This window comes from Prionailurus viverrinus, chromosome F1, assembly GCF_022837055.1.
Source record: "Prionailurus viverrinus isolate Anna chromosome F1, UM_Priviv_1.0, whole genome shotgun sequence".
Classification (NCBI taxonomy): domain Eukaryota; kingdom Metazoa; phylum Chordata; class Mammalia; order Carnivora; family Felidae; genus Prionailurus; species Prionailurus viverrinus.
Genome location: NC_062577.1, coordinates 28,115,783 through 28,140,187, shown reverse-complemented (window position 1 = coordinate 28,140,187; position 24,405 = coordinate 28,115,783). Strand labels below are relative to the sequence as shown.

The following is a 24,405-nucleotide window of genomic DNA, read 5'->3' as shown; positions in this document are numbered from 1 at the left end:
TAAGTCTTTTTTTGATACTTTTTTTTAAATTTAATGTTTGTTTATTTTTGAGAAAGAGAGAGAGAGAGAGAGCGAGAGAGCATGAGCGGGGGAGGGGCAGAGAGAGAGGGAGACACAGAATCTGATGTAGGCTCCAGGCTCTGAGCTGTCAGCACCGAGCCCGACATGGGGCTCAAACCCGTTGATCGCGAGATCATGACCTGAGCTGAAGTCAGATGCTTAACCAACTGAGCCACCCAGGCACTCAATACTTTTTTAAAAAAATGTGACTGGTTATATGGGAAAAGACAAAGAGACAATTTTAAAAGAAACCCATCCAAATATAAAGAAGTAAATATCAAGCTGTGACCTCTCTTTCCTTTTGAAAGGAGAAAGCAGTTGTAATATATAAAAACAGATTAATCTCAGACTTCTGTGAATTCTAACAAAGATCATTGCATTTTCTAACCATGGAGGAATGAGAAAAATTTCTTTTGATTTCTCCCACATTTTAGGTTTTCTTTTTTTCTGGTTTGAAAATAGAATGCCCTTCACATGTTCGTTACCTGCCCCCTAATCCACTCACCTAACAGATATACTAAGTTTCCCACTATATTCTATGCTTAATTTTATCTGATTATTTCCATTGACTGTGGAATGCATGGGAATGTGAAAGATCTGTTTGAATTAGAAGTATCTGATTAACTTCTCTTGATTTTTGTTTTTTAATTAATTTATTTAAATTCAAATTAACATACAATGTAGTATTGGTTTCAGGAGCAGAATCCCATGATGCATCACTCACATGTAACACCCAGTGCTCATCCCAACAAGTGCCCTCACTAATGCCTGTCACCCCTCCAGCGACCCTCAATTTGTTTTCTGTATTTAAGAGTCTCTTATGGTTTGCCTCCCTTTCCATTTCATCTTATTTTTCCTTCCCTTCCCCTATGTTCATCATCTGTTTTGTTTCTTAAATTCTACATATAAGTGAAATCATGATATTTCTTTTTCTCTGATTTATTTTGCTTAGCATAATACATTCTAGTTCCATCCACATTGTTGCAAATGATAAGATGTTCTTTTTGATTGCTGAGTAGTATTCCATTGTATATATACCACATCTTCTTGATCCATTCAAGAAGTATCTGATTAACTTCTTATGAAAATTTTTTTAAGGGAGAAGAAGTGAATGCTGGAAAGATTGGGCTAACATTGGTAGTGGCTGGAATGGTGGGCTCTATTCTTTGTGGCTTTTGGCTTGATTATACCAAAATATACAAGTAAGTGATGGTAGATAAATGTACGGTGTACAACCTAAGGTATTTTGGGTTTAATGGAGACTGTGATTTTTATTTTCATAAATTTAAGAAGTGTTATTATTATGGAAAGACCTGGATGTTAGACGTTCTTAGATTCCCTTCTCTTCTAAGTGAAGTCTATCTATCTATCTATCTATCTATCTATCTACCTCCCCTCTGGTAACCATCAGTTTGTTCTCTATACTGAAGAGTCTGTTTCTTGGTTTGTCTCTCTCTCCCACTCTTTTTTTTCCTTTGTTTGGTTTCTTTCTTACATTCCACATATGAGTGAAATCATATGGTATTAGTCTTTCTCTGACTGACTGATTTCGCTTAGCATTATACTCTCTAGCTCCATCCATGTCGTGGCAAATGCCAAGAGTTCATTCATTTTTTTATGGCTGAATAATACGCCATTGTGTGTATATACTTTACCCATTCATCTATTGATGGATTTGGGCTGCTTCCATAGTTTGGCTATTGTAAATAATGCTGCAGTAAACATAGGGGAACAATTATTTTCATTACTAAATGCTCCCCATGATAAATGTAGTTACCATCTGTCACTATACAAAGTTCTTATATTATTGACTATATTCCCTATTCTGTACTTTCCATTCCCATGACCTATTTATTTTATTACTGGAGGTTGTATCTCTTGATTCCTTCACCTCTTTTGCCCACACCCCCCCCCCCACTCCTACAACCACCAGTTTGTTCTCTGTATTTATGAGTCTGTTTCTGTTTGTTTGTTCATTCATTTTGTCTTTTAGATTCCACATGTATGTGAAATCATATGGTATTTCTGTATTTCCGTCTGACTTATTTCACTTAGCATAATGCCTTCAAGGTCCATCCATGTTGTCACAAATGACAAGATTTCATTCTTTTTTTACAGCTAATATTCCATTGTATGTGTGTGTATTCTTTATTCATTTATATATGTAAATACATACATTTCTTTATTCATTCATCTATCAATGGACACTTAGGTTGCTTCCATATCTTGGCTATTATAAATAATGCTGCAGTAAACATAGGAGTGCACATATCTTTTTTTTCTCATTTTCTAGCTTTTATTATTATTTTTTCAAACATAATTTATTGTCAAGTTAGGTAACATACAGTGTATACAGTATGCTCTTGGTTTTGGGGGTAGATTCCCATGATTCACTGCTTACATACAACACCCAATGCTCATCTCAAGAGGAATGCACATATCTTTTTGAATTAGTGTTTTTATTTTCCTGGGGGAAAGCCCAGAAGTAGAATTACTGGATCATATAGTATTTCAATTTTTAATTTTTTGAGGAACTTCCATACTGTTTTCCATGGTGGCTGCATCAAGCTACATTTACCAACAGTGCACAAGGATTCCCTTTTCTCCACATCCTCACCAACACTTGTTATTTCTTGTGTTTGTGATACTAGCCGTTCTGAAAAGTATGTGGTGACATTTCATTATGGTTTTGATTTGCATTTCATTGATGATTAGTGATGTTGAGCATCTTTTCATGTGTCTGCTGGCCATCTATATGCCTTTGGGAAAATGTCTGTTCTGGTCCTCAATTTTTAATTGAATTATTTGGGTTTTTGGTGTTGAGTTGTATTAGTTCTTTATATAATTTTAGATATTAATCCTTTATTGTATATATCATTTGCAAATCTCTCCCCCATTCAGTAAGTTGCCTTTTCCTTTTCTTGATAGTTTCATTTGGTATAGAAGAGCTTTTTAGTTTGATATAGTTCTAATAGTTTATTTTTGCTTTTGTTTCCTTTGAGGAAACAAATACAAAAAAATATTGCTAAGGAGAATGTCTAAGAGGTTACTATGTGTCTTCTTTTAGGAGTTTTATGATTTCAGGTCTTACATTTAGGTCTTTAATTCATTTTGATTTTATGTTTGTGTATGGTGTGAGGAACTGTTCTAGTTTCATCCTTTTGCATGTGGGTGTCCAGTTTTCCCAGCACCCAGTTACTGAAGAGACTATGTTTCTTGCCTCCTTTCTTATAGATTAATTCACTGTGTAAGCGTGGGTTTATTTCTGACTCTCTATTCTGTTTTATTGGTCTTTGTGTCTATTTTTGGGCCAGTACCATACCGTTCTGATTATTATAAATTTGTAGTATTATTTGAAATATGGGATTATGATACTTTCAGTTTTATTCTTTCTCAAGGGTGCTTTGGCTATTTGGGGTTTTTGTAGTTTCATTTTCTTTTTAATACAGTTGTGAATGGGACTGTTTCCTCAATTTCTTTTCGTGGTACTTTGTTATTGTATAAGAACACAACAGAGTCTGTATATTAATGTCATATCCTGTAACTTTACTGAATTCATTCATTTGTTTTAATAGTTTTTGGTGGAGTCTTTAGGCATATATAGTATCATATCATCTGCAAATAGGGACAGTTTTACTTCTTTCTTACCAATTTGGATGCCTTTTATTTCTTTTTCTTGTCTGATTGTTGTGACTAAGACTTCCAATACTATTTTGAATAAAGGAGGTGAGAATGGCCATTCTTGTCTTGTTCCTCATCTTAAGAAAAGTTTTCAGGGGCGCCTGGGTGGCGCAGTCGGTTAAGCGTCCGATTTCAGCCAGGTCACGATCTCGCGGTCTGTGAGTTCGAGCCCCGTGTCGGGCTCTGGGCTGATGGCTCAGAGCCTGGAGCCTGTTTCCGATTCTGTGTCTCCCTCTCTCTCTGCCCCTCCCCCATTCATGCTCTGTCTCTCTCTGTCCCAAAAATAAATAAAAAACGTTGAAAAAAAATTAAAAAAAAAAAAGTTTTCAGCTTTCTATCATTATGATGTTAACTGTATTTTTGTCACATATGGGCTTTATTAAGTTGAAGTATGTTCTCTCTAAACCTACTTTGTTGAAAGCTTTTATCATGAATGAATGTTGAATTTTGTCAAATGCTTTTTCTGCATCTGTTGAGTTGATCATATGATTTTTATTGTTCATTTTGTTAGTGTGGTGCATCTCATTGATTTATTTGCAGCTATTGAATCATCCTTGCATCCGTGGAAAAAATCCTACCTGATCCTTTTAATGTATTGTTGAATTCAGTTTGCTAATATTTCTGTTGAGGATTTGCAGCTATGTTCATCAGGGATATTAGTCTGTAATTTTCTTTTTTGTAAGGTCTTTGTCTGGTTTCAGTAGCATTGTAATGCTGGCCTCATAAAATGAATTTGGAAATGTTCCTTCTTATTATATTTTTTGGAATAGTTTGAGAAGTATAGATATTAGCTCTTTAAATGTTTGGTAGAATTCACCTGTGAATTCATCTGGTTCTAGACTTTTGCCCTTGGGAGGTTTTTGATTAGTGATTCATTTTTGTTACTAACAACCAGTCTTTAGATTTTTCTACTTCTTCCTGAATCAGTCTTAGAAAATTACATGTTTCTAGGAATTTATCCATTTCTTCTAAGCTGTCCAATTTTTTGGCATACAATTTTTCATGGTATTCTCTTATAATCCTTTGTATTCCTCTGGTGTCAGTTGTAATTTCTTTCATTTCTGACTTTATTTATATGGGTCTCCTCTTTTTTCTTGATGAGTATGGCTAAAGGTATGTAAATTTTGCTTACTTTTCAAAGAACTGGCTCTTAGTGTCATAATCTTTTATAGTCTATAAATCTTTTATAGACTATAGTCTATAGTCATTATAAAATGAGTTTTATAGTCATTTATTTATGCTCTGTTCTTTATTATTTCTTTCCTTCAACTGACTTTGGACTTTCTTTGTTCTTATTCTAGTTCCTTTAGGTATAAGTTTGAGATTTTTTCTTGCTTTTTGAAGTAGGCCTGTATCACTATAAACTTCCCTTTTAGTGCTGCTTTTGCTTTGTCCCAAAGATTGTGAACACTATGTTCCCATTTTCATTTGTTTCCAGGTATGTTAATTTTCTTTTTGATTTCTTCATTGTCCCTTTGGTTATTTGGTAGCATATTGCTTAACTTCCATGTGTTTGTGTTTTTTCCAGTTTCTTCTTGTATTTTTTAAAAATGTTTACTTTTGAGAGAGAGAGAGAGAGAGAGCATGAGCAAGCAGGGTAGGAGCAGAGAGGGGGAAACAGAGGATCCGAAGCAGATTCTTTGCTGACAGCAGAGAGCCTGATATGGCGCTCGAATTCACGAACCGTGAGATCATGACCTGAGCCAAAGTCGGATGCTTAAATGACTCAGCCACCCAGGCATCATTATAATTTTTAAATTTATTCTTTATTTTTTGTTTCATACCATTGTGGTCAAAAAAGATACTTGATATGATTTCAGTCTTCTTGAATTGATTGAAGCTTGTTTTGTGGCCTAACATGTGATATATCTTAGAGAATTTTCCATGTGCACTTGAAAAGAATGTGTATTCTACTGTTTTTAGATGGCATGCTTTGTATGTATGTTAAGTTTATCTGGTTTTAATGGATCGTTCAAAGCCACTGTTTACTTATTTTCTGAGTGATTTATCCATTAATGTAAGTATGGGGGGGGTGTGTTAAAGTCCCCTACTGTTACTGTATTACTCAATTTCTCCCTTTATGTTTGTTAATATTTGCTTTATATAATTAGGACTTCTATGTTGAGTACATAGTTATTTACAATTATTATACCTTTTTGTTGGATTGATTCCTTTATCATTATGCAATGCCCTTGTTTGTCTCCTTTTACAATCTTTGTTTTGAAGTATTTTGTCTAGGGTCGCCTGGGTGGCTCAGTCAGTTAAGCATCCGACTTTGGCTCAGGTCATGATCTCATGGTTTGCGAATCCAAACCCTGCATCAGGCTCTGTGCTGACAGCTCAGAGCCTGGAGCCTGCTTCAAATTCTGTGTCTTCTTCTCTCTCTGCCCCTCCCTCACTCATGCTCTGTCTCTGTCTCTGTCTCTGTCTCTCTCTCTCTCAACAATAAATGTTAGGGGTGCCTGGGTGGCTCAGTCAGTTAAGCGTCCGACTTCAGCTCAGGTCACGATCTCGCGGTCCGTGAGTTCGAGCCCTGCGTCAGGCTCTGGGCTGATGGCTCAGAGCCTGGAGCCTGCTTCCCATTCTGTGTCTCCCTCTCTCTCTGCCCCGCCCCCGTTCATGCTCTGTCTCTCTCTGTGTCAAAAATAAATAAACATTAAAAACAAAAACAAAAACAAAAAAAACCACACACAAAAAACAATAAATGTTAAAAAAAAATTTTTTAAGTAAAGTATTTTGCCTAACCTAAATATTGCTACCCCAGCATTTTTTTTTTTTTTTTTTGCTTCCATTTGCATGAAATGTCTTTTTCCATCCCTTCACATCTGTATGTGTCATTAGGTCTGAAATGAATCTCTTGGTGGCAGCATATAGATGGGTCTTGTTTTCATCCATTCTGTCACCTTATGTCTTTTGATTGGAGCAGTTAGTCCATTTACATTTAAAGTAATTATTGATGCGGCGTGCCTAGGGGGCTCAGTCAGTTAAGTGTTCAGCTTCAGCTCAGGTTGTGATCTCACAGTTTGTGGGTTTGAGCCCCATGTCGGGCTCTGTGCTGACAGCTCAGAGCCTGGAGCCTATTTCAGATTCTGTGTCTGTCTCTCTCTGCCCCTCCCCCACTCATGCTCCATCTCTGGCTCTCAAGAAGAAAATAAAACATTAAAAAAAAGATATTTTTAGACTTTTTAAAAAAATGTTTATTTATTTTTTGAGAGAGACAGAGCACAAGCAGGGGAGGGGCAAAGAGAGAGGAGGAAACAGAATCTGAGGCAGGCTCCAGGCTCTGAGCTGTCAGCACAGAGCCCAGTGCAGAGAGCTTGACCTCACAAGCTGTGAGATCACAACCTGAGCTGAATTCAGATGCTTAACCGACTGAGCCACCCGGGTGCCCCCCCCCCCGCCAAAAAAAAATATTTAAAGTAATTATTGATGCATATATACTTACTGCCATTTTAATTGTTTTAGGATTGTTTTTGTAGTTCTTCTCTGTTCCTTTCTTGCTCTCTTCCTTTGTGATTTGATGACTTTCTTTAGTGTTATGCTTGGATTTCTTTCTCTTTATTTTTTGTGTATCTATTATAGGTTTTGGGTTTGTTGTTACCATGAGATTCATATATAACATCCCATGTATATAGCAGCCTATTTGAAGTTGATGATTGCTTAAGTTGAAATGCATTTTGAAAGCACTATTTTTTTACTCCCCCCTCCACTTTTTAGGTATATGATGTTATATTTTGCATCTTTTAATTTTTATCCCTCAGCTAATTTTTGTAGATATCATTGATTTTGCTACTTTTGTCCTTCAATCTTTATAGTAGCTTTATAAGTGATTGATCTTCCTTTACTATATGTTTGCCTTTGCTAATGAAATTTTTTCCTTTCATAGTCATCTTACTTCTATTTATGGCCTTTTTTTTTTTTTTCTGTTTACAGTAGTCCTTTTAGAGGCTCCTGGGTGGCTCAGTTGGTTAAGCACCTGACTCTCGATTTCGGCTCAGGTCATGATCTCACGGTTTATTGCTTCGAGCCCTGTGTTGGGCTTCATTAGTCCCTTTAACATTTCTTGTAAGGCCCGTGTAGTGGTGATGAACTCCTTTAACTTTTATTTGTCTTGGAAACTCTTTATCTCTCCTTGAATTCTGAATGATAATCTTGCCCGGTAGAGTATTCTTCATTGTGGGTTTTTTCCTTTCATCATTTTGAATATATCCTGCTACTCCCTTCTGCCCTGCAAAGTTTTTGCTGAGAAATCAGCTGATAGCCTTATGGAGCTCCCCATGTACATAAGTATTTACTTTTCTGTTGCTGCCTTTAAGATTCTTTAACTTGTTGACGTTTTAATTATTATGTGCCTTGGTGTGGTCCTCCTTGGGTTCATCTTCTTTGGGGCTGTCTTTGTTTCCTGGAATTGGATGTCTGTTTTTTTTTCTCCAGGTTGTGGAAGTTTTCAGCTATTATTTCTTCAAATAAGTTTTCTGCTCTTTTCTTTTTCTGGGACCTCTCTAATGCAAATGTTAGTATGCTTGATGTTGTCCCAGAGGTCCCTTAACTTCCTTATTTTTAAAAATTCTTTTTTCTTTTTTGTTGTTCAGCTTGAGTATCTTCCAGATCTCTGATTCATTCTTCTGCATTCTCTAATCTGCTTATTGATTCCCTATGGTTTGTTTTTCATTTCAGTCATTATATTCTTCACCTCTGGTTGGTTCTTTTTATATTTTGTGTCTCTTTTTTGAAGTTCTCAGTGAGTTCGTCCACTCTTCTCTCAAGTCCTGTGAGTATCTTTCTGACCATTACTTTGAACTCTGTCAGGTACATTACTTACTTATGCCTGTCTTGTTTAGTTCTTTTTCTGAGATTTCTCTTTTATGCTTTTCTTTGAGACATATTCCTCTCCCTTCTTTTGTCTGACCTTCTGTGTTTGTTTCTGTGAGTTAGGTGGAACAGCTACCTCTCCTGGTCTTGAAGGAGTGGACTTATGTAATAACATCCCCTGTGTAGAATTTGTGTGCCTGGCTGCTTTGGCTGATTAGCTGGAGCTGCATTTGGTCCAGGCCAAAGATCCTGGGGTGCTCCGTGCCAAAGGCCAGCCTGGTGGGACAAGTAGAGTTGGAGCAGATACAGTCTGGGAGGGTTCCCTTTGCAGGACAGATGGGGCTGGTGTGTGCTAGGGGCCTGGACTCTGTTCCCATCTGTGCTCTCCAGGGGGAGGAGGAATGTAAACAGTGGTGCTCACTGGCATCTCCAAACCCAAAGTGAGTTCCAGCAGTTTCCCCATTGTTTGGTAGATGTTCTAGTAGTAAAAGTTGCCCTTTAAACCACTGTTTTGTTTTTTTATTTTGCTGTGCCCCAGGCCAGACGAATCTGCATGGGGGACAGTTCTGTGATCTCTCTCCTACTGCAGATCATAGGGTCTGCAGTGGGGTTCCCATTGTTACCCTGTCTCTGTCTCTGTTGCTGTTCTCTACATGGTCCCTCTATGTTCTATTATGCAGAAACTGTTCAATCAGCCCTAAGGTCTTCTTCAGGAGGAATTGCTCTATGCATGGATTCTACGTGTCTGCGGGAGGACATGAGTTCAGGGTCTTCCTAGCCTTCCATCTTGGGCCCCTAGGCCAACAGTAGCTACACTTTTTAACAGGCAGAAACTCCCCATATGCTTGGGAGAAATGAATGAATGTAACTGTGCATAAATGAATAGAAGGAAATAAAATGAATGAATGAAATATGGAACGGTCACCTATATATCTTCTGTACCTTTCAAGGCCCAAGATCTGTTTGATACCATTATGTAAGCCCTTCCAAAGACCTCCAATGTTGAAATTCTCCAAGATAGTTTTCCCATAATTTAAGATAGTACTTGCTGTGGCTTCATTATTATGAAATGTTAGCTTACAGTGAAACCCATTCAATCTGTAGATGAAGGGAACATATGTAAAGAATTAAATTTATTTATAGTCTTCGGCCCACTTTACAATTAGAAAACTTGCTAGGCATAGGAATATGTTCTTTTTGGCCTTGATTTTGTTCTCAGAGTAACTGCCATTCATTCACCAAACTTCTGTTGTGGGCATAATTCGTCTAGGAATTATGACAAGCAATATATGATCCCTGTCTTTAAGACACTTGTAGTCTAAAAGGGGAAAATAAGGCATGCATATATGAAAAAATAATAATATAACAGACTAAAATCAATATCATAAGTCCAATAGATGTCTGTCATGTGACAGTTATGTAGCTACTAAAATGATAAGGGAACTTGGAAGAAGAGACAACTTTGTAAGCTGCAGTGGTTAGGAAAGGTGTTTTGGAAGAGGTAAAATTTGGACTGAATCTTGAGATACAGCTACAGAACTATCCCATTTGGTGGCACAAAAATTATTTTATCCATATGAATATTCCTTCCTGTCTGAACACTGCATGTGGTGTGAGTTTTGTTGATTGCTGCTGTTGAATCTTAAATGTAAGCTTTATAAACATGAGCTTTAAAGTCAGTGCTTTGGGGCGCCTGGGTGGCTTGGTCGGTTAAGCGTCCGGCTTCAGCTCAGGTCATGATCTCACGGTCCGTGAGTTCGAGCCCCACGTCGGGCTCTGTGCTGACAGCTCAGAGCCTGGAGCCTGTTTCGGATTCTGTGTCTCCCTCTCTCTCTGCCCCTCCCCTGTTCATGCTCTGTCTCTCTCTGTCTCAAAAATAAATAAATATTAAAAAAAAAAAATTTAAAGTCAATGCTTTGTGCTATCAACAATAGCCAAAGTATGGAAAGAGCCCAAGGGTCCATGGAGTATTACTCGGCAATGGAGTATTACTCGGCAATCAAAAAGGATGAAATCTTGCCATTTGCAACTATGTGCATGGAACTAGAGGATATTATGCTAAGTGAAATTAATCAGTCAGAGAAAGACAAATATCATATGACTGCACTCATATGAGGACTTTAAGATACAAAACAGATGAGCATAAGGGAAGGGAAGCAAAAATAATATAAAAACAGGGAGGGGGATAAAACATAAGAGACTCTTAAATATAGAGAACAGAGGGTTGCTGGAGGGGTTGTGGGAGGTGGGGCGGGCTAAATGGGTAAGGGGCATTAAGGAATCTACTCCTGAAATCATTGTTGCACTATATGCTAACTTGGATGTAAATGAAAAAATAAATTATAAAAAAATAAAAGTAAACAAAGTCAATGCTTTGGTGGAAACATTTTTCCATATAAGGGAAACCTAATTTTGAAAACCAAGGAACTTATTACTGTATGGACAGAGCAATGGTTAGTAACATGATTTTTATATGCCTAGGAAAATCAGACAAAATACTAACAATTTTGTTTTTGTTTTAGACAGACTACTCTGATAGTTTACATCTTATCTTTTCTTGGAATGGTTATATTTACTTTCACATTGGACCTTGGATACAGTATCGTTGTGTTTGTTACTGGAGGGGTGCTTGGGTAAGCATCAAATGTGTTTAGGGGGAATGATAGCATGCTGTTATAATTGTGAAATATTACTACTATGGTTTTAAATTTTTAGTTCATCCAGATGTCCTTAAAGATATTTTAAACTTTAAAGAATCTGTGCTGTGCATATAAATTTGTAATTCTTTAGAATACAAAAAGTTTGAAAATGTTTTTTGGTATATATGACAGGTGAAAAATGATAAGCCTTACTTAGTCCAGGTAACATTATTTAGTTAGAAAAACAACTGACTTGGCGAATCAGAGGTAATTTTTTTTTTTTTTTTCAGAAAAAGGAAAACTTGGGAACTGCTTTGCTTTTCAGTTCTTCTATCCTTGGACTGATTGGTGAATAATAATAGGGGCTTGCTTTCACACATCAAGTTCAAAATCTTTAGTTATTTGATCACTAGAATAGGGCTGAGAAGTAGAATGATTGCCACAGTGTATGCTATTGTCCTTTAATTAATTGTTTCTGTAATTCTGGATTTATTTTCGTAGTTTCTTCATGACTGGTTACCTCCCATTGGGTTTTGAATTTGCTGTTGAAATCACTTACCCTGAATCTGAAGGCACCTCATCTGGTCTTCTTAATGCTGCCGCACAGGTAAACCCCTGACCTCTCTTAAATCTGAGATGAGTAGTTTACAGACTATTCTAAATTTTTTTTTAATGTTTATTTATTTTTGAGACAGAGAGAGACAGAGCATGAACAGGGGAGGGGCAGAGAGAGAGGGAGACACAGAATCCGAAACAGGCTCCAGGCTCTGAGCTGTCAGCACAGAGCCCGACGTGGGGCTCGAACTCACGGACCGTGAGATCATGACCTGAGCCAAAGTTGGTCGCCCAACCAACTGAGCCACCCAGGCGCCCCAGTTTACTGGGTATTCTAGTGAATAAGAAGTTTAAACTTTCTGCCTTTCCAAATCATATGAATAAAATAGTTAAGAAAAGTTCTCAGGAAAACATTACACTTATTTCAAAGAAGCAAATTCAACAACAATTATTTTCTCTTATTTTATTTTAGATATTTGGAATTCTGTTCACATTGGCTCAAGGAAAACTCACAACAGACTATAGTCCTAAAGCAGGAAACATTTTCCTCTGTGTTTGGATGTTTCTAGGCATCATTTTAACAGGTAAATGAGGGTATTTTCCTGACGAAAGTACTTGTGTCATATCGTCTTTATATTTTTCACGTATATTGATTCTCAGTGGCTTCCAGAACTCAAAGGGAAAGAGGAAATAAAAAGCGGGATTACTACTTATTTTTTCCCAAGGATATGAATCTATGAATTAATTTTTCAGATTTTAACTTCAATACCATTACTATGCATAAAAACCAAAGCCAGCGTATGAAGGAGTCGGTAAAGATCTGGAATCGGCAGACCTAGACTCGAGTTCTGACTCTGCTGCTCGCTCGCTGTGTGACTTTAGACAAATTGCTTAAACTCTCATATCCTCCTTTTCTCATTCACGTGATAGGGTATTAAAAAGCCTGCCCTAGAGGGTTGCTATGAGGATTAACTGAAGTGGTTCATGAAAAGCTCCTAGCATGGTGTCTGGCACTTAGGACGTGCCCAGTCACGTCAGCGGTTACCAGAATGAGTGGCGGTGGAAACGGCACAAGGGACGGTTAGTCAGTTCTTACACTTCTTAGGTGTAATCGGAATAGACATGGGCAGGAACGACGGTGGTGCCCGACTTTTAGAGAAGGAGCATGGAAAAGGACTTTAATCCGTACTTTGTCCGGGTGCATGCGCATCAAAGTGGATTTAGAAGCAAGGCTTAATGTCCACAGTGTTTCCGCACCCACGCTGGCTTCTACTGCTGTCTCACTCTGTTAATTTCTCTCTGCAGTCCTTTTCCCCCACTCAGACGGCAGTGTAAACTCTTATACGGTGTACGGATACCTGCCAAGCAAACCACACTTCCTGCCTCCTCCCCCTTGTCCTTGATGCTCCAATGATCCCAAACTCCCTCTGGTGCCAGATTCTTGGCTGTTCTATTCCTGTCTCACATTCTTTGCATATCCTGTTTGCTGCCTGCCTAGATGCCTTCCTCTCTCTTCTTATCTGCTTGACAAGTTCCTACTCATTTTTCAAGTTTCAATGCAAATATGTCTTCTCTGGCAAGCCTTCCCTGAATTTTCTCTGGACTGACATGGGCTTTTTTTCTCCCATGTTCCCACTGTACCTTGTACATATGTGCATTATTGCAATTATCCTACAGTGTTATAATTGTTTGCATGGTAATATTTCCCTAGATGGGCGAATGCTCTATGGAAAGAATTGTGCTTTTCATCTTTGGTTCCTAGCATCCTGTATTTATTCATTAATGAATGATTTGCTAATTAAGCTAATGGCTTAGAGAGGCCCTGGTATGATTTCATGCTACAAGGATGCTGTTGGATATCATGGTACTACAGTGTGCTAAATTTGACAATATCAAAGAAGACTTTGTGCCGCTTAGAGAACAGCATATCCATATATGCTCTTTGGTAACATCAACTCTTTGGGGTTTTTCTGTTTCAGCATTAATCAAGTCTGATCTCAGAAGACACAATATAAACATAGGAATTGCAAATGGTGATATTAAAGCTGTAAGTAATGAATATTTTTATGATTAAACTATTGAGAAATGTGTGAAACCTGTCTGTCTAGTCAGCTATTTTGTATTCCTGAGCCAATCATTGATCTGCCATAATGGCAGATGCCAGATGCTGTAAGTTGTTTTTATTTCCTGATTCTTTCTGCAGGTACCAGTTGAAGATACAGTTGAAGATAGTCCCACAGATCAAGAATCAAAAACTATTGTGATGTCCAAGCAGTCAGAATCGGCAATTTGAGGTGAAAAAAAAGTTAACATCATGCGATACTTGAGCAGTAAGGCTTGGTTTAAACGTTATGGGATACGGATACTTCCTTGAAAATTATTACGTGACCCATAATTATTATCTTGCTTAATTGTAACCTTAAGCAATATTTTGCTTAGCAGACTTTGGCCCATCTCATATTAACACTACCATTTATCAACTGAGCCTTCCATTCATAGTCCTCTCTTGTCAACTTGAAAGTAAGCTTCTTGATGTGTATTTTCCAAAAGTGGTTTTGTTGTGTTTTGTTTTGTTTTGTTTCTTTGTAGAAAATGGAAGGTTGGAAGGCTTTCTGAAATGATAATGTGGAGGCCTAATCCCCGTAAATCACATAGGACTTCATGCAATTTAGAACCAAGTGACCTGGGGCGCCTGGGTGGCGCAGTCGGTTAAGCGTCCGACTTCAGCCAGGTCACGATCTCGCGGTCCGGGAGTTCGAGCCCCGCGTCGGGCTCTGGGCTGATGGCTCAGAGCCTGGAGCCTGTTTCCGATTCTGTGTCTCCCTCTCTCTCTGCCCCTCCCCCGTTCATGCTCTGTCTCTCTCTGTCCCAAAAATAAATAAACGTTGGAAAAAAAAAAAAAAAAAAAAGAACCAAGTGACCAATATATTCCTAATTGGCTCCTTTCCATTGTTCTGATCTACTGTCCAGTGACCCTCAGGAGTACATTACACCAACACGACACTCCTGGCCCATCAAAGGACACCACTGGGATGACACCTGCACGGAACCTCTAAGATTTTTCCCATTTCTTATATTCTTGTTAAGCAGTGCTTTGTAACGTGTACTGTCAGTGGCCATCAAAACTATCGTGGGAACAGGTTGAACCCATGACTTTGGTCTTAGACTTGAATTCTAATGAAGCTAAGGGGCCCAGACAGACTCATTATCTTGAGTTCTCTGCACTGCCTTCCTACCATGGTATAAATGCTGATACTGTTTTCTCACTTCAACTTGACAGTAATTTTGTACCCACTGCCTTGTTTACTCTTTTTTCAACATGGGCAAGATTGGAGATATTGTCACTTCAGCTCCATACCACTCAGAGTAAAGCAAATATCACAATAAAGTGACTCAAATGAATTCTTTGGTTTCCCAATGCACATAAAAGTCATGTTTACACTGTTCTGTAGTCTAGTAAGTGTGCAATAGACTGCAGGAACAATGGACATACCTTCAGTGAAAAAAGACTTACTGCTAAAAAATGCTAACCATCAGCTGAGCTTTCAGTAACTCATAATCACCACCATTGGTCACCACAACAAATATAATAATGAAAAAGGTTGAAATATTGCATGAAGTACAAAATGTGACACAGACACAAAATGAGCAAATGCTTGGAAAATTGGCACCAATATACTTGCTCGATTCAGGGTTGCCCCAGACCTTCAAGTTGTTGGAAAAAAAACAAACAAACCCACAATATCTGTGAAGTGCAGTAAATCAAAGCACAATAAAATGAGGTATGCCTGTATATATAACTTTGTAGTAAGAAAATGTCATCCCATGTGTTACTGGTTTTTTTCATGTTTTCTTGTATCATCCCTGATACTTTTGCTTCAATATTGCAAAGAAATCTATGGTGACTTAGCCTAGGAGTTCGCATTTAGTGAAGACCTCTTAAGATGCTTTAATTCTCTACTAACATCGGTGTGACCATTCTCCTTTGAGGAATACTGTGCCCAGGTATGTGCTCCTGCAGTGTATTGTGGGAGTGTATCCTTTCTTCACCCGACTGTACATACTGTTCCAAAAGTCTGCTCTTTCACATGCTCAGGGTAAGGAGAATAGGACCAAATGTGCTTCTACAGTGCCTACCACTGCGTTTTGTTTACAATGAGAATTTACATGTTGTTCACGTCCTGACTCTCTAAGCTCATAGGGAATATCTTTAGAATACTAACATCTAAACAGCCATAATATTTACATTATGTCCACATAAACAACAACAACAAAAAGCCAATCAGGTGTGCCCTTGAAGTAAATTAGCAATTCTGATTTGGGCAGATTATAGGCATTGCTTTATGTTGATATTATAACATTCTCCGTAATCAAATGACAGTAAATGATGTAGGATCTTACCTGGAGAATGTGTCACCAGAAGAACTTAGCTGGGAATCAGAAGCTCTGGGTCTGTGACTGTCTGGGTCACAGACCTCGGTCTGTGTCCCTGTCACTCTCTGGGCGGCGTTTTCCTTATCCATACAATGAATGTATTCACTTTGATCTCAAAGACCTTTTTTGCATCTTCAATGCCATTCATCATGGGGTAGACCAAATCAGGTACCGTGGGAACTTAAATCTAGCTAGAGAAAAATCCCCTAGAGAATTGGATTAACAGCTGTGATTGTTACTTTGTGGATCTGGGGGATTTAAAATCTTTTTTTTTTTTTTTTTTTAGCTTTTTTATTCAGTTGGTGATAGCTCAGGCAGAATGTGCTGAATCATTAACTTCCTTAGATATTTACATTATAGGTTTTATGACCAAAAATATATCCTAAGATCCCTCCTAAATAATTATTTTTATTTTTGAACTATCAGTGTTGTTTTAAACAATCGTGTACTTGTTGAGTTCCCTGGCTTTTGAAAAAGAATTACAGATAAAGGTTGGAATACTTTATTTCCGAAAAGCATATGCATATATGTCATGTGTATCTTTCTTCGTTGATCAGAAAAAGGATGAAATAGGATGTGACAAAACGCAAAATGAATTGATAATTTTTCTGTATTTTGAGTTAAAGTTGCCTGTAATTTGTGAAACAAGAAATGTCATATAATTCTATGTCTGATCTTTGGAAAATAGAGTTGGGTAACCATCACTTCTGTAAATTTTAACAAAATAATTTTAGAAAGAAATTGGATGCTTTCAAAAGCTGTTGCATTTATAAATTATGCAGAAAAGAAAAATACTAGCTTTTGCCTTTTGTGAATGTTGGAGAAATGTCTTTAAAATATTGTTTATATGTAAACTCAGAATATGCCAGAAGAATTCCTGTCTGGATGAAGTCATCTTTCATGTTTGAAATTTTGCTTTTTGTACTGTTTGTCTGTATGCTTGTTCTTCAGTGTTTCAGACCTGAAATAAATTTATTTTTTTAATGTTAATTTTGTATGGCTTTTTGAAAAAAATTTTAAGCTGTTAATTTATTTTTTGAGAGAGAGTGTGAGCCAGGTGGGAGATGGGTGGGGCAGAGAGAAGGAGACAGAATGTGAAGCAGGCTCCTCACTGTCAGCACAGAACCCAACGCAGGCCTCGAACCCCTGAACCTTGAGATCATGACCTGAGCCGAAGTCAGACACTTAACCGACTGAGCCGCCCAGGCACCCCTAAGTTCTGATACTTAGGTACACATGGGGAGTGGAAAGGGACTGTAAGATTTCAGAATGAGCCAAGGAGGGAGCAAGTGTTTTGTGGAGCACAACCAGGAGACCAAGTTCACCAGGGTTAGTGCTCAAACAGCACAGCACAGCAGTGAGGGATTAATCTCCTCCCCTTGCTTTTTGGTGCCTGACCCCTCCTTGGGCAGATAGGTGCCTACAAGGAGCCATCTGGGACACTACACCTAAGCTTCAGACTTTACCCGTTTCTCCTGGGAGCATGTGCCTGCGTGGTACCTTATATCTATAGCAGGTGTTAATTTTTTCTCAAGACCTTGCTGATTAACATAATAAAACCAAACTCTAATTTTCTTCACTAAAAAATAGATATGATGGACGTGCATTCTTCATAAGAGTCAGTGAGATAATACATGAAAAAACATTTAGCTGAAAGCTTGACATAGCCAACACTCAAACGTTATGGCTACTATTTTTATGCATTAATGATTGGTAACTAGCAACATATTACCACTTAAAAGTATTTGGATTTGAAGAGAAAAGTTCAAGTGACTTACATCAAAAGAATACCAATGAGGAGTGCCTGGGTGGCTCGGTCAGTTAAGCGTCTGATTCTTGACTTCAGCTCAGGTCATGATCTCATTGTTCATGGGTTCAAGCCCCTTGTCGGGCTCTGCACTGACAATGTGCAGCCTGCTTGGGACTCTCCCCCTCTCCTCTCTCTCTGCCCCTCCCTTGCTCGCTCGCTCTCTCTCTCTCAAAATAAATAAACTTAAAAAAGAATACCACTGAGAAAAATTGAGGTTCTGGGGAGCATAGAGAAGACACTTAGGGAGGAGGAGAATGACCTGGCAGGAGGCTGCCCCTTCCACAGCCTCCTGAAGCTAGTCCTGGAGGACTAATAAACTGGTTGGCAAGGATTAAGGAAATGGTGAGATTGAGAGTGGAGGCTGGATGAAAGATTAGCCTACGGCAGTGACTTCCAAAGGTTTTGGTCCCAGAAAACTTTTACAGTTAAGAATCATTGAGCAACATCAGGCGCCTGGGTCGCTCAGTCAGTTAAGTGTCCGACTTTGGCTCAGGTCATGATCTCACAGTTCATGGGTTCGAGCCCCACATCAGGCTCTGTGCCGACAGCTCGGAGCCTGGAACCTGCTTCAGATTCTTCTGTATCTCCCTCTCTCTGCCCCTCCCCCACGCATGCTCTAGCTCTCCTTCAAAAATAAACATCAAAAAAAAAAAAAAAATCATTGAGGAACCCAAAAGAACTTTTGTTTTTCTGAGTTATAGCTGTCAATATTTATCATACTAGAAATTAAAACAAAACTATTTTATTCATTTAAAAATAACTTCATTACATCATCACATAAATTATATTTTTATGACAAATAACTATTTTCCAAAACAAATGTAGTGAGAACAGTGATACTTTTCAATCTCTAAAGACTACAAAAGCCTTCAATGTCTGGCTTCATAGAAGACTGCTGGATTCTCATACCTGATCCTACCTTCAATCTGTAGAGATATGCTACTTTGACGTGTTTGAAGAAAAAACTTTGTGCACATGTGCAGTTGGAAAAGGACAAGTATTTTAACAGTCTTTTCAGATAATTGTAGGTATTCTGGACACTGTGGCAAGTTGGAACTGGTAGTATCTTAAAGGTTAGTTGCTATGTGGAATCTGAAGCCATATCAATAAACTTTTCCTATTTTGTTAACATTAACAACCAATGGTCTGTCTTGTACTTTCAACAGATCTTTAACGGTGCATGGTTTTGTAACATTATGCACTGGCATTTGGAAAGTATTACTTCACTGAGTTACGCAGCTCTTCAAAAGGTTGATATATCTCATCATATGATGCCAGATAAGTCACATTTGTTAATACCTCTGATCTCATCAGAAAGGCTTTCAAGTGTTGGGAAGCAGTCAAGCTCATGTGAGTTTCCTAAAATTTGTTTTGGCAGATGCAGGTTTTCCTGATGTTAAAGTAGTGAAAAAGGCAAATCACTTCTCTATGGTATTATTAAAGAGTTTGACACGGATTCCCTGAAAAGGGTCTTGGGGACTCCTAAGGTTCTGCCAACCACACTTTGAGAACCACTCTTCTAGAAAAGAGATTGGCTGTCATCAACGCAGTCAATGATTGACAGTGTGAGAAACTAGGGAGAGTGGACAGAAGAACAAGGTCAAAGATCAAAGGCCTCTAATGAGACAGATGGAGGAAGAGTCGTTGGAGACAGAAAGGAGCTTGTGGGAAAGAAAGGTAAAAACTGGGCAGCCGAAGAGAAGAGAATAAACTGGAAGCCATAAAAAATGTTACCCATACCTCTTTTCATACTACTTTAATTATAATTAGTGTGGTATTTCAAGATGAAGTTTCCAGTTTTATTTGGTTTTATGTTAAGCTAAATGTTAAGGCGAGACATGAAATATAACGAGTACATAGCGTTGTATCTGTTACCATTACACTCTAGTAAACAGGGCCTTTAAAATCTAAGACCTTTCTCAGTTCCCATTGAGAATCGCTAGAATGACATTTAGATTGTCAGTGGAAAAAACTTTCATCCGGGAAAAAAAAAAGATACCATTCTTATTTTCCACAGCAGGCAAAGATGTATAGACAAGTAACACATTCTGAAGTCAGTAGTTTCTCCTGTGACCCACCCGCCCAGTCAGCTTTCAGGACCAAGACACCTGCCTATACCACACTGCCCCTCCCTCTCTGCAAGGGGAGACAGTCATCTGTGTAGGCGACAATCTGCCCCAAAGTGACCTCAGGGTTCTTGATAGGATCCTGTGCCTGGAAAATGCCTTTCTGACATCTCACAGGAGATAAAATACCTTTGTGTCCCCAAAGAGAGGTAAGGTTTCAGAGCACACTGACCACCAAGAGGGGCTATCTTTTCTTAAATCTGTACTAAGGTCTAGAGATGTCCTTGAGCAGGTTTGAATGGAAGGGAGGAGGAGACGTGATCTGGAGGCCCTCCTTTGATAAAGGAGGAGAACGATATGGGGGGTGGGGGGCATAGGGGAGCGGGAATCATGAAGATAAGGTGTGGGAGCTTCATTTTCCACTTAGACAAATGCCTGATATTGTTTTAAGTATTCATTTGCATTTTCCCTTTCATTTGTTATTTTAAGCCCATGATGAAATGGTCATTGTAAAGAGAACAAACTGTTAGAAGCTGGTAGAAACTGGATTTCTGGGGCGCCTGGGTGGCTCGGTTGAGCGTCAGACTCTTGATTTTGGCTCTGGTCATGATCTCAGGGTGGTGGGATCGAGCCCCAAGTCAGGCTCCGTGCTGAGTGTGGAGCCTGCTTAAGATTTTCTCTCTCTCCCTCTGCCCCTCCTCTGCTTATGTGCGCACACACTCTCTCTCAACTTAAAAAAAAAAAATTAAAAAGGAAGGAGCCTCTGGGTCTTGATTGATAAATGCTGCTTGAGCACCTCTCTTTCTCTGGGAAATGTCTGGTTCTTCCGGGGACTGAAATGGCTCCTAATCCCTGAGATTAACTGACAGATTAAGCTTTCATAAAGCCTCACGATGCACAAAAACTAAGTTGAAATAAGAGTGAGAGTTATTTCCTTTTCAGCAAAAAGCCTGAATCCTTCAAAACATATTCTTGACCCAAAACTAAGACAGATAAACTCTGGATCATCCTGTCTAGGGCAGGATCTATGTATGGACAGAGGCTCCCAGTGCACCATCAGGAGATTAGTATTAGAAAAGACATCCTTGGAGAAATGTCACATGGGCATAGATTCATTGCCTGCAAACCTATGCAGTCCTCAGTACTATTATTCATAAGACAGTTTAGTTTCCTTGTATGGTTAGATTATGTTATTTACGTACATTATTTTAGTGCACCATAGGCCCTCTGAAAGCATCCGTCATGGTACGTAGGGTAAAAACATGGCCTTTGGGAACCTGGTCTTAGGTGAGAAACATGACTATGACCTTGGGAAAGTAATTTAAACTCTGAATTTCTGTTTCTTCCCTTACCAACTAGAATAATACTTCCTACCTTGCAGGTTTTGAGGTGAGGATTAAATTTAAGTGGAAGGCACACAGTAGATCCTTAACAAATCCCATCCACTGTGACTCTCATTGTGAGAAACTGTATAAACAGGGACTGAGTGCTGATAACACTTGAGAGGCAGTGGACTGATTTGGGACAGCGTGTGTTTAAGTGTTTGAACCTGACATTATTTATAGCAACTGCCATTAAAATCATTGATATCCAAAGTATTTAACCACTTCCGTGTGCACATGGGTGTGACACTGGACACTGGGCAAAGAAAATGAAACAAAACTTAATTCTGAAGAGATGGTGAGATCTGGACAGACAGGATGGGAATCAAGGAACTCGGGCACCAAAGAACAAAACTGAGACGCTCTTGGAGGCAGGGAAAAAAATGGTTTCTGTGTTACTGCACAACCCACAACAAAAGAAATTAAGCAACAAGCTAAGAAGGAAGCTACCCACGAGTCCACTACCTTTATGCAACAATTTCTCCTTGTTCCCTTTTCGTTCACATGCATGTATAATCTCACGTAGGTATAACGCAATTTGCGTATTTAACATAGTATAAAGCAATTTGCGTATTTAACAGGCATTTTCCATGTTGTTATACGGGCTTTATAACCATTGTTTTATTCCTATTTTTATTTTTTTCAGTTTTACTGAAAAATAATTGACATATAACATTGTAGTAGTTTAAGGTGGACAATGTAATGATTTGGCATATAAATATTGTGAAATGATTACCGTAAATATTGATGTATAAATACTGCAACATGATTACCATAATAAGTTTAGTTAACATCCGACACCTCATGTAATTACACATTTTTTTCCTGTGATGAGAACTTCTAACATCTATTCTGTTAGTACCTTTCAAATAACCATTATTTAAAACAAAACAAGACAAACCAAAACAGCAAATAACCATTATTTAAGATAACTGCATAATATCCCAATAAGGTTGATATACCACAATTTACTTAATGTTTCTCTACTCATGGACATTCATTCATTTACTTATCTGACATTTATTGAGCATTTACAATTTTGTCAGGATTTATGAGAGGAGCTGGAAATATAAAACAGTGTCCCTCCCTCAAAATGCTGTAAGACAAGAAAACAAATCAGCTCCTGATCAGGGACTATACAGGTGCAAATGAAAACGGAGCCCCAGAGAATCAGTATCCCCTCCTGGGGGCACCAACGCGCAGCCTCTCACTCTTGGAATCAGGCAAGGCCTTTCTCTTCTTTTGAACAGAGGAGGGGGAGGATTGTGACACTTGGGAAGCCCGAATTTTATTGTTTTATGCCCCTTATGCCTCTCTGCCCACCTTCACCTGCTAGTTTGTCCAAACCTCTCAGTTCCTTCCATCTCACTGTGATATTAAAGCTTGAAGTGTAATCCTGGATTATATTTGTATTTTATTTTATTTTATTTATTATTATTTTTAAATGTTTGTGGGTTTTGTTTTTTTACAGCTTCTTTAAAAAAATTCAAGTTTATCTATTTTGAGAGAGAGAATGTGCACAAACAGGGGAGGGGCAGCGAGACAGGGAGAGAGAATCCCAAGCAGGCCCTGCACTGTCAGCACAGAGCCCAATGCAGGCCTCGAGCCCACAAACCAAACCTTGAGATCAAGACCTGAGCTGAAACCAAGAGTCAGATGCTTAACTGACTGAGCCACTCAGGTGCCTCATATTTTAGTTTATTTTTTAAAGTTTATTTATTTTGTGGTGGGGAAGGGCAGAGACAGAGAGAGAGAGAGAGAGAGAGAGAGAGAGAGAATCCCAAGCAGGCTCCAAGCTGGTCAGTGCAAAGTCTGAGGCAGAGCTGGATCCCATGAACCATGAGATCATGACTTGAGCCAAAACCAAGAGTCAGAAGCCTTTGGGCTCTGTACTGACAGTTTGGAGCCTAGAGCCTGTTTCAGATTCTGTGTGTGTTTGTCTCTCTCTGTCCCTCCCCCGCTTGCACTCTGTCCCTCTCTCTCAGAAGTAAAAACTGAACATTAAAAAACAACAAAAAAAAGAGTCAAACGTTTAACTGACTGAGCCACCCGGATGCCCCTATATTTGTATTTTAAATTGGTCTAGGCTGAATGGATAAAGCTCAGACGGCCTCAGTTGGCCAGGAAGATCATGTGTGGCCTTGCACCTCCTTGTGTCCCTGAAATCATTCTGCTTTGGGCTTGTGCCTCTTCGACCGACCAGCAAATCCGGCTTTTCCTTATGAGCACTGAAAACAGGGCTGCCCGACCAGGAGACCCACTGCCACTCCAAAATGGGAAGAACACCCCCTCTACCGGTGGTTTCATGAACTGTTCTGGACTCCTTGCCAAAATTTCACCGGATTGCTATGAGGGAGGATGGGTGTGTTTGGGGGGATGGGTGATAGGGGGATGCCAGTTCATTTTAGCCAAATCTCCAAACCGGGGGGAGTCACTTGCCCCAAAACACACACACGCGCGCGCGCGCACACACACACACACACACACACACACATTAAGCAAGTGTCCTCACATTCCCACTGTCTGTGGGGTACATAGCATGAGAGACAGTGATGAGCATTAGCCACCAACATGTGTAGTGACACTTTCAAGGCAAATACAGGCATATCTTGTTTTACTGAGCTTTGCAGATGTTGCATTTTTTACAGATTGAAGGTCTGTGGGAACCCTGCATCCAGCAAGTCCTTCGGTGCCATGTTTCCAATAGCGTTTGCTCACTTCGTGTCTCTGGCTCACCTTTTGGTAAGTCTCACACTTTTCAGGCTCTTCCATTACTATGACATGTGAACTGCTGCGATCTCATGATAAAACCTGAGCGGATGAGGAGCTGCTTCTTAAGAATGAGGATAGAAAGTGGTTTCCTGAGCTGGAATCTACGGGTGAAGATGCTGTGAGGAATGCTGAAATGACAACAGAGGACTTAGAATATTACATGAGCTTAGGTACTAAAGCGGCAGCAGGGTTTT

General features: G+C 39.0%; 1 protein-coding gene across 2 annotated transcripts in view; it reads left to right on the top strand.

Annotated features, from left to right (window-relative positions):
* FLVCR1 (FLVCR heme transporter 1) overlaps window positions 1-17,171 on the top strand; it is a 38,133-nt gene extending 20,962 nt beyond the window's left edge. Inside the window, exons 5-11 of one of the 2 annotated variants that reach the window (XM_047840902.1) lie at window positions 1,159-1,262; window positions 11,076-11,186; window positions 11,694-11,799; window positions 12,220-12,331; window positions 13,727-13,794; window positions 13,951-14,041; window positions 14,337-17,171. In XM_047840902.1, the coding sequence (XP_047696858.1) occupies window positions 1,159-1,262; window positions 11,076-11,186; window positions 11,694-11,799; window positions 12,220-12,331; window positions 13,727-13,794; window positions 13,951-14,040 (591 nt within the window). In that variant the 3' untranslated portion in view covers window position 14,041; window positions 14,337-17,171. Of the gene's footprint in view, window positions 1-1,158; window positions 1,263-11,075; window positions 11,187-11,693; window positions 11,800-12,219; window positions 12,332-13,726; window positions 13,795-13,950 lie in introns of both variants that reach the window. The other variant, XM_047840901.1, reaches the window with a different exon arrangement.
* The last annotated feature ends 7,234 nt before the right edge of the window (window positions 17,172-24,405 follow it).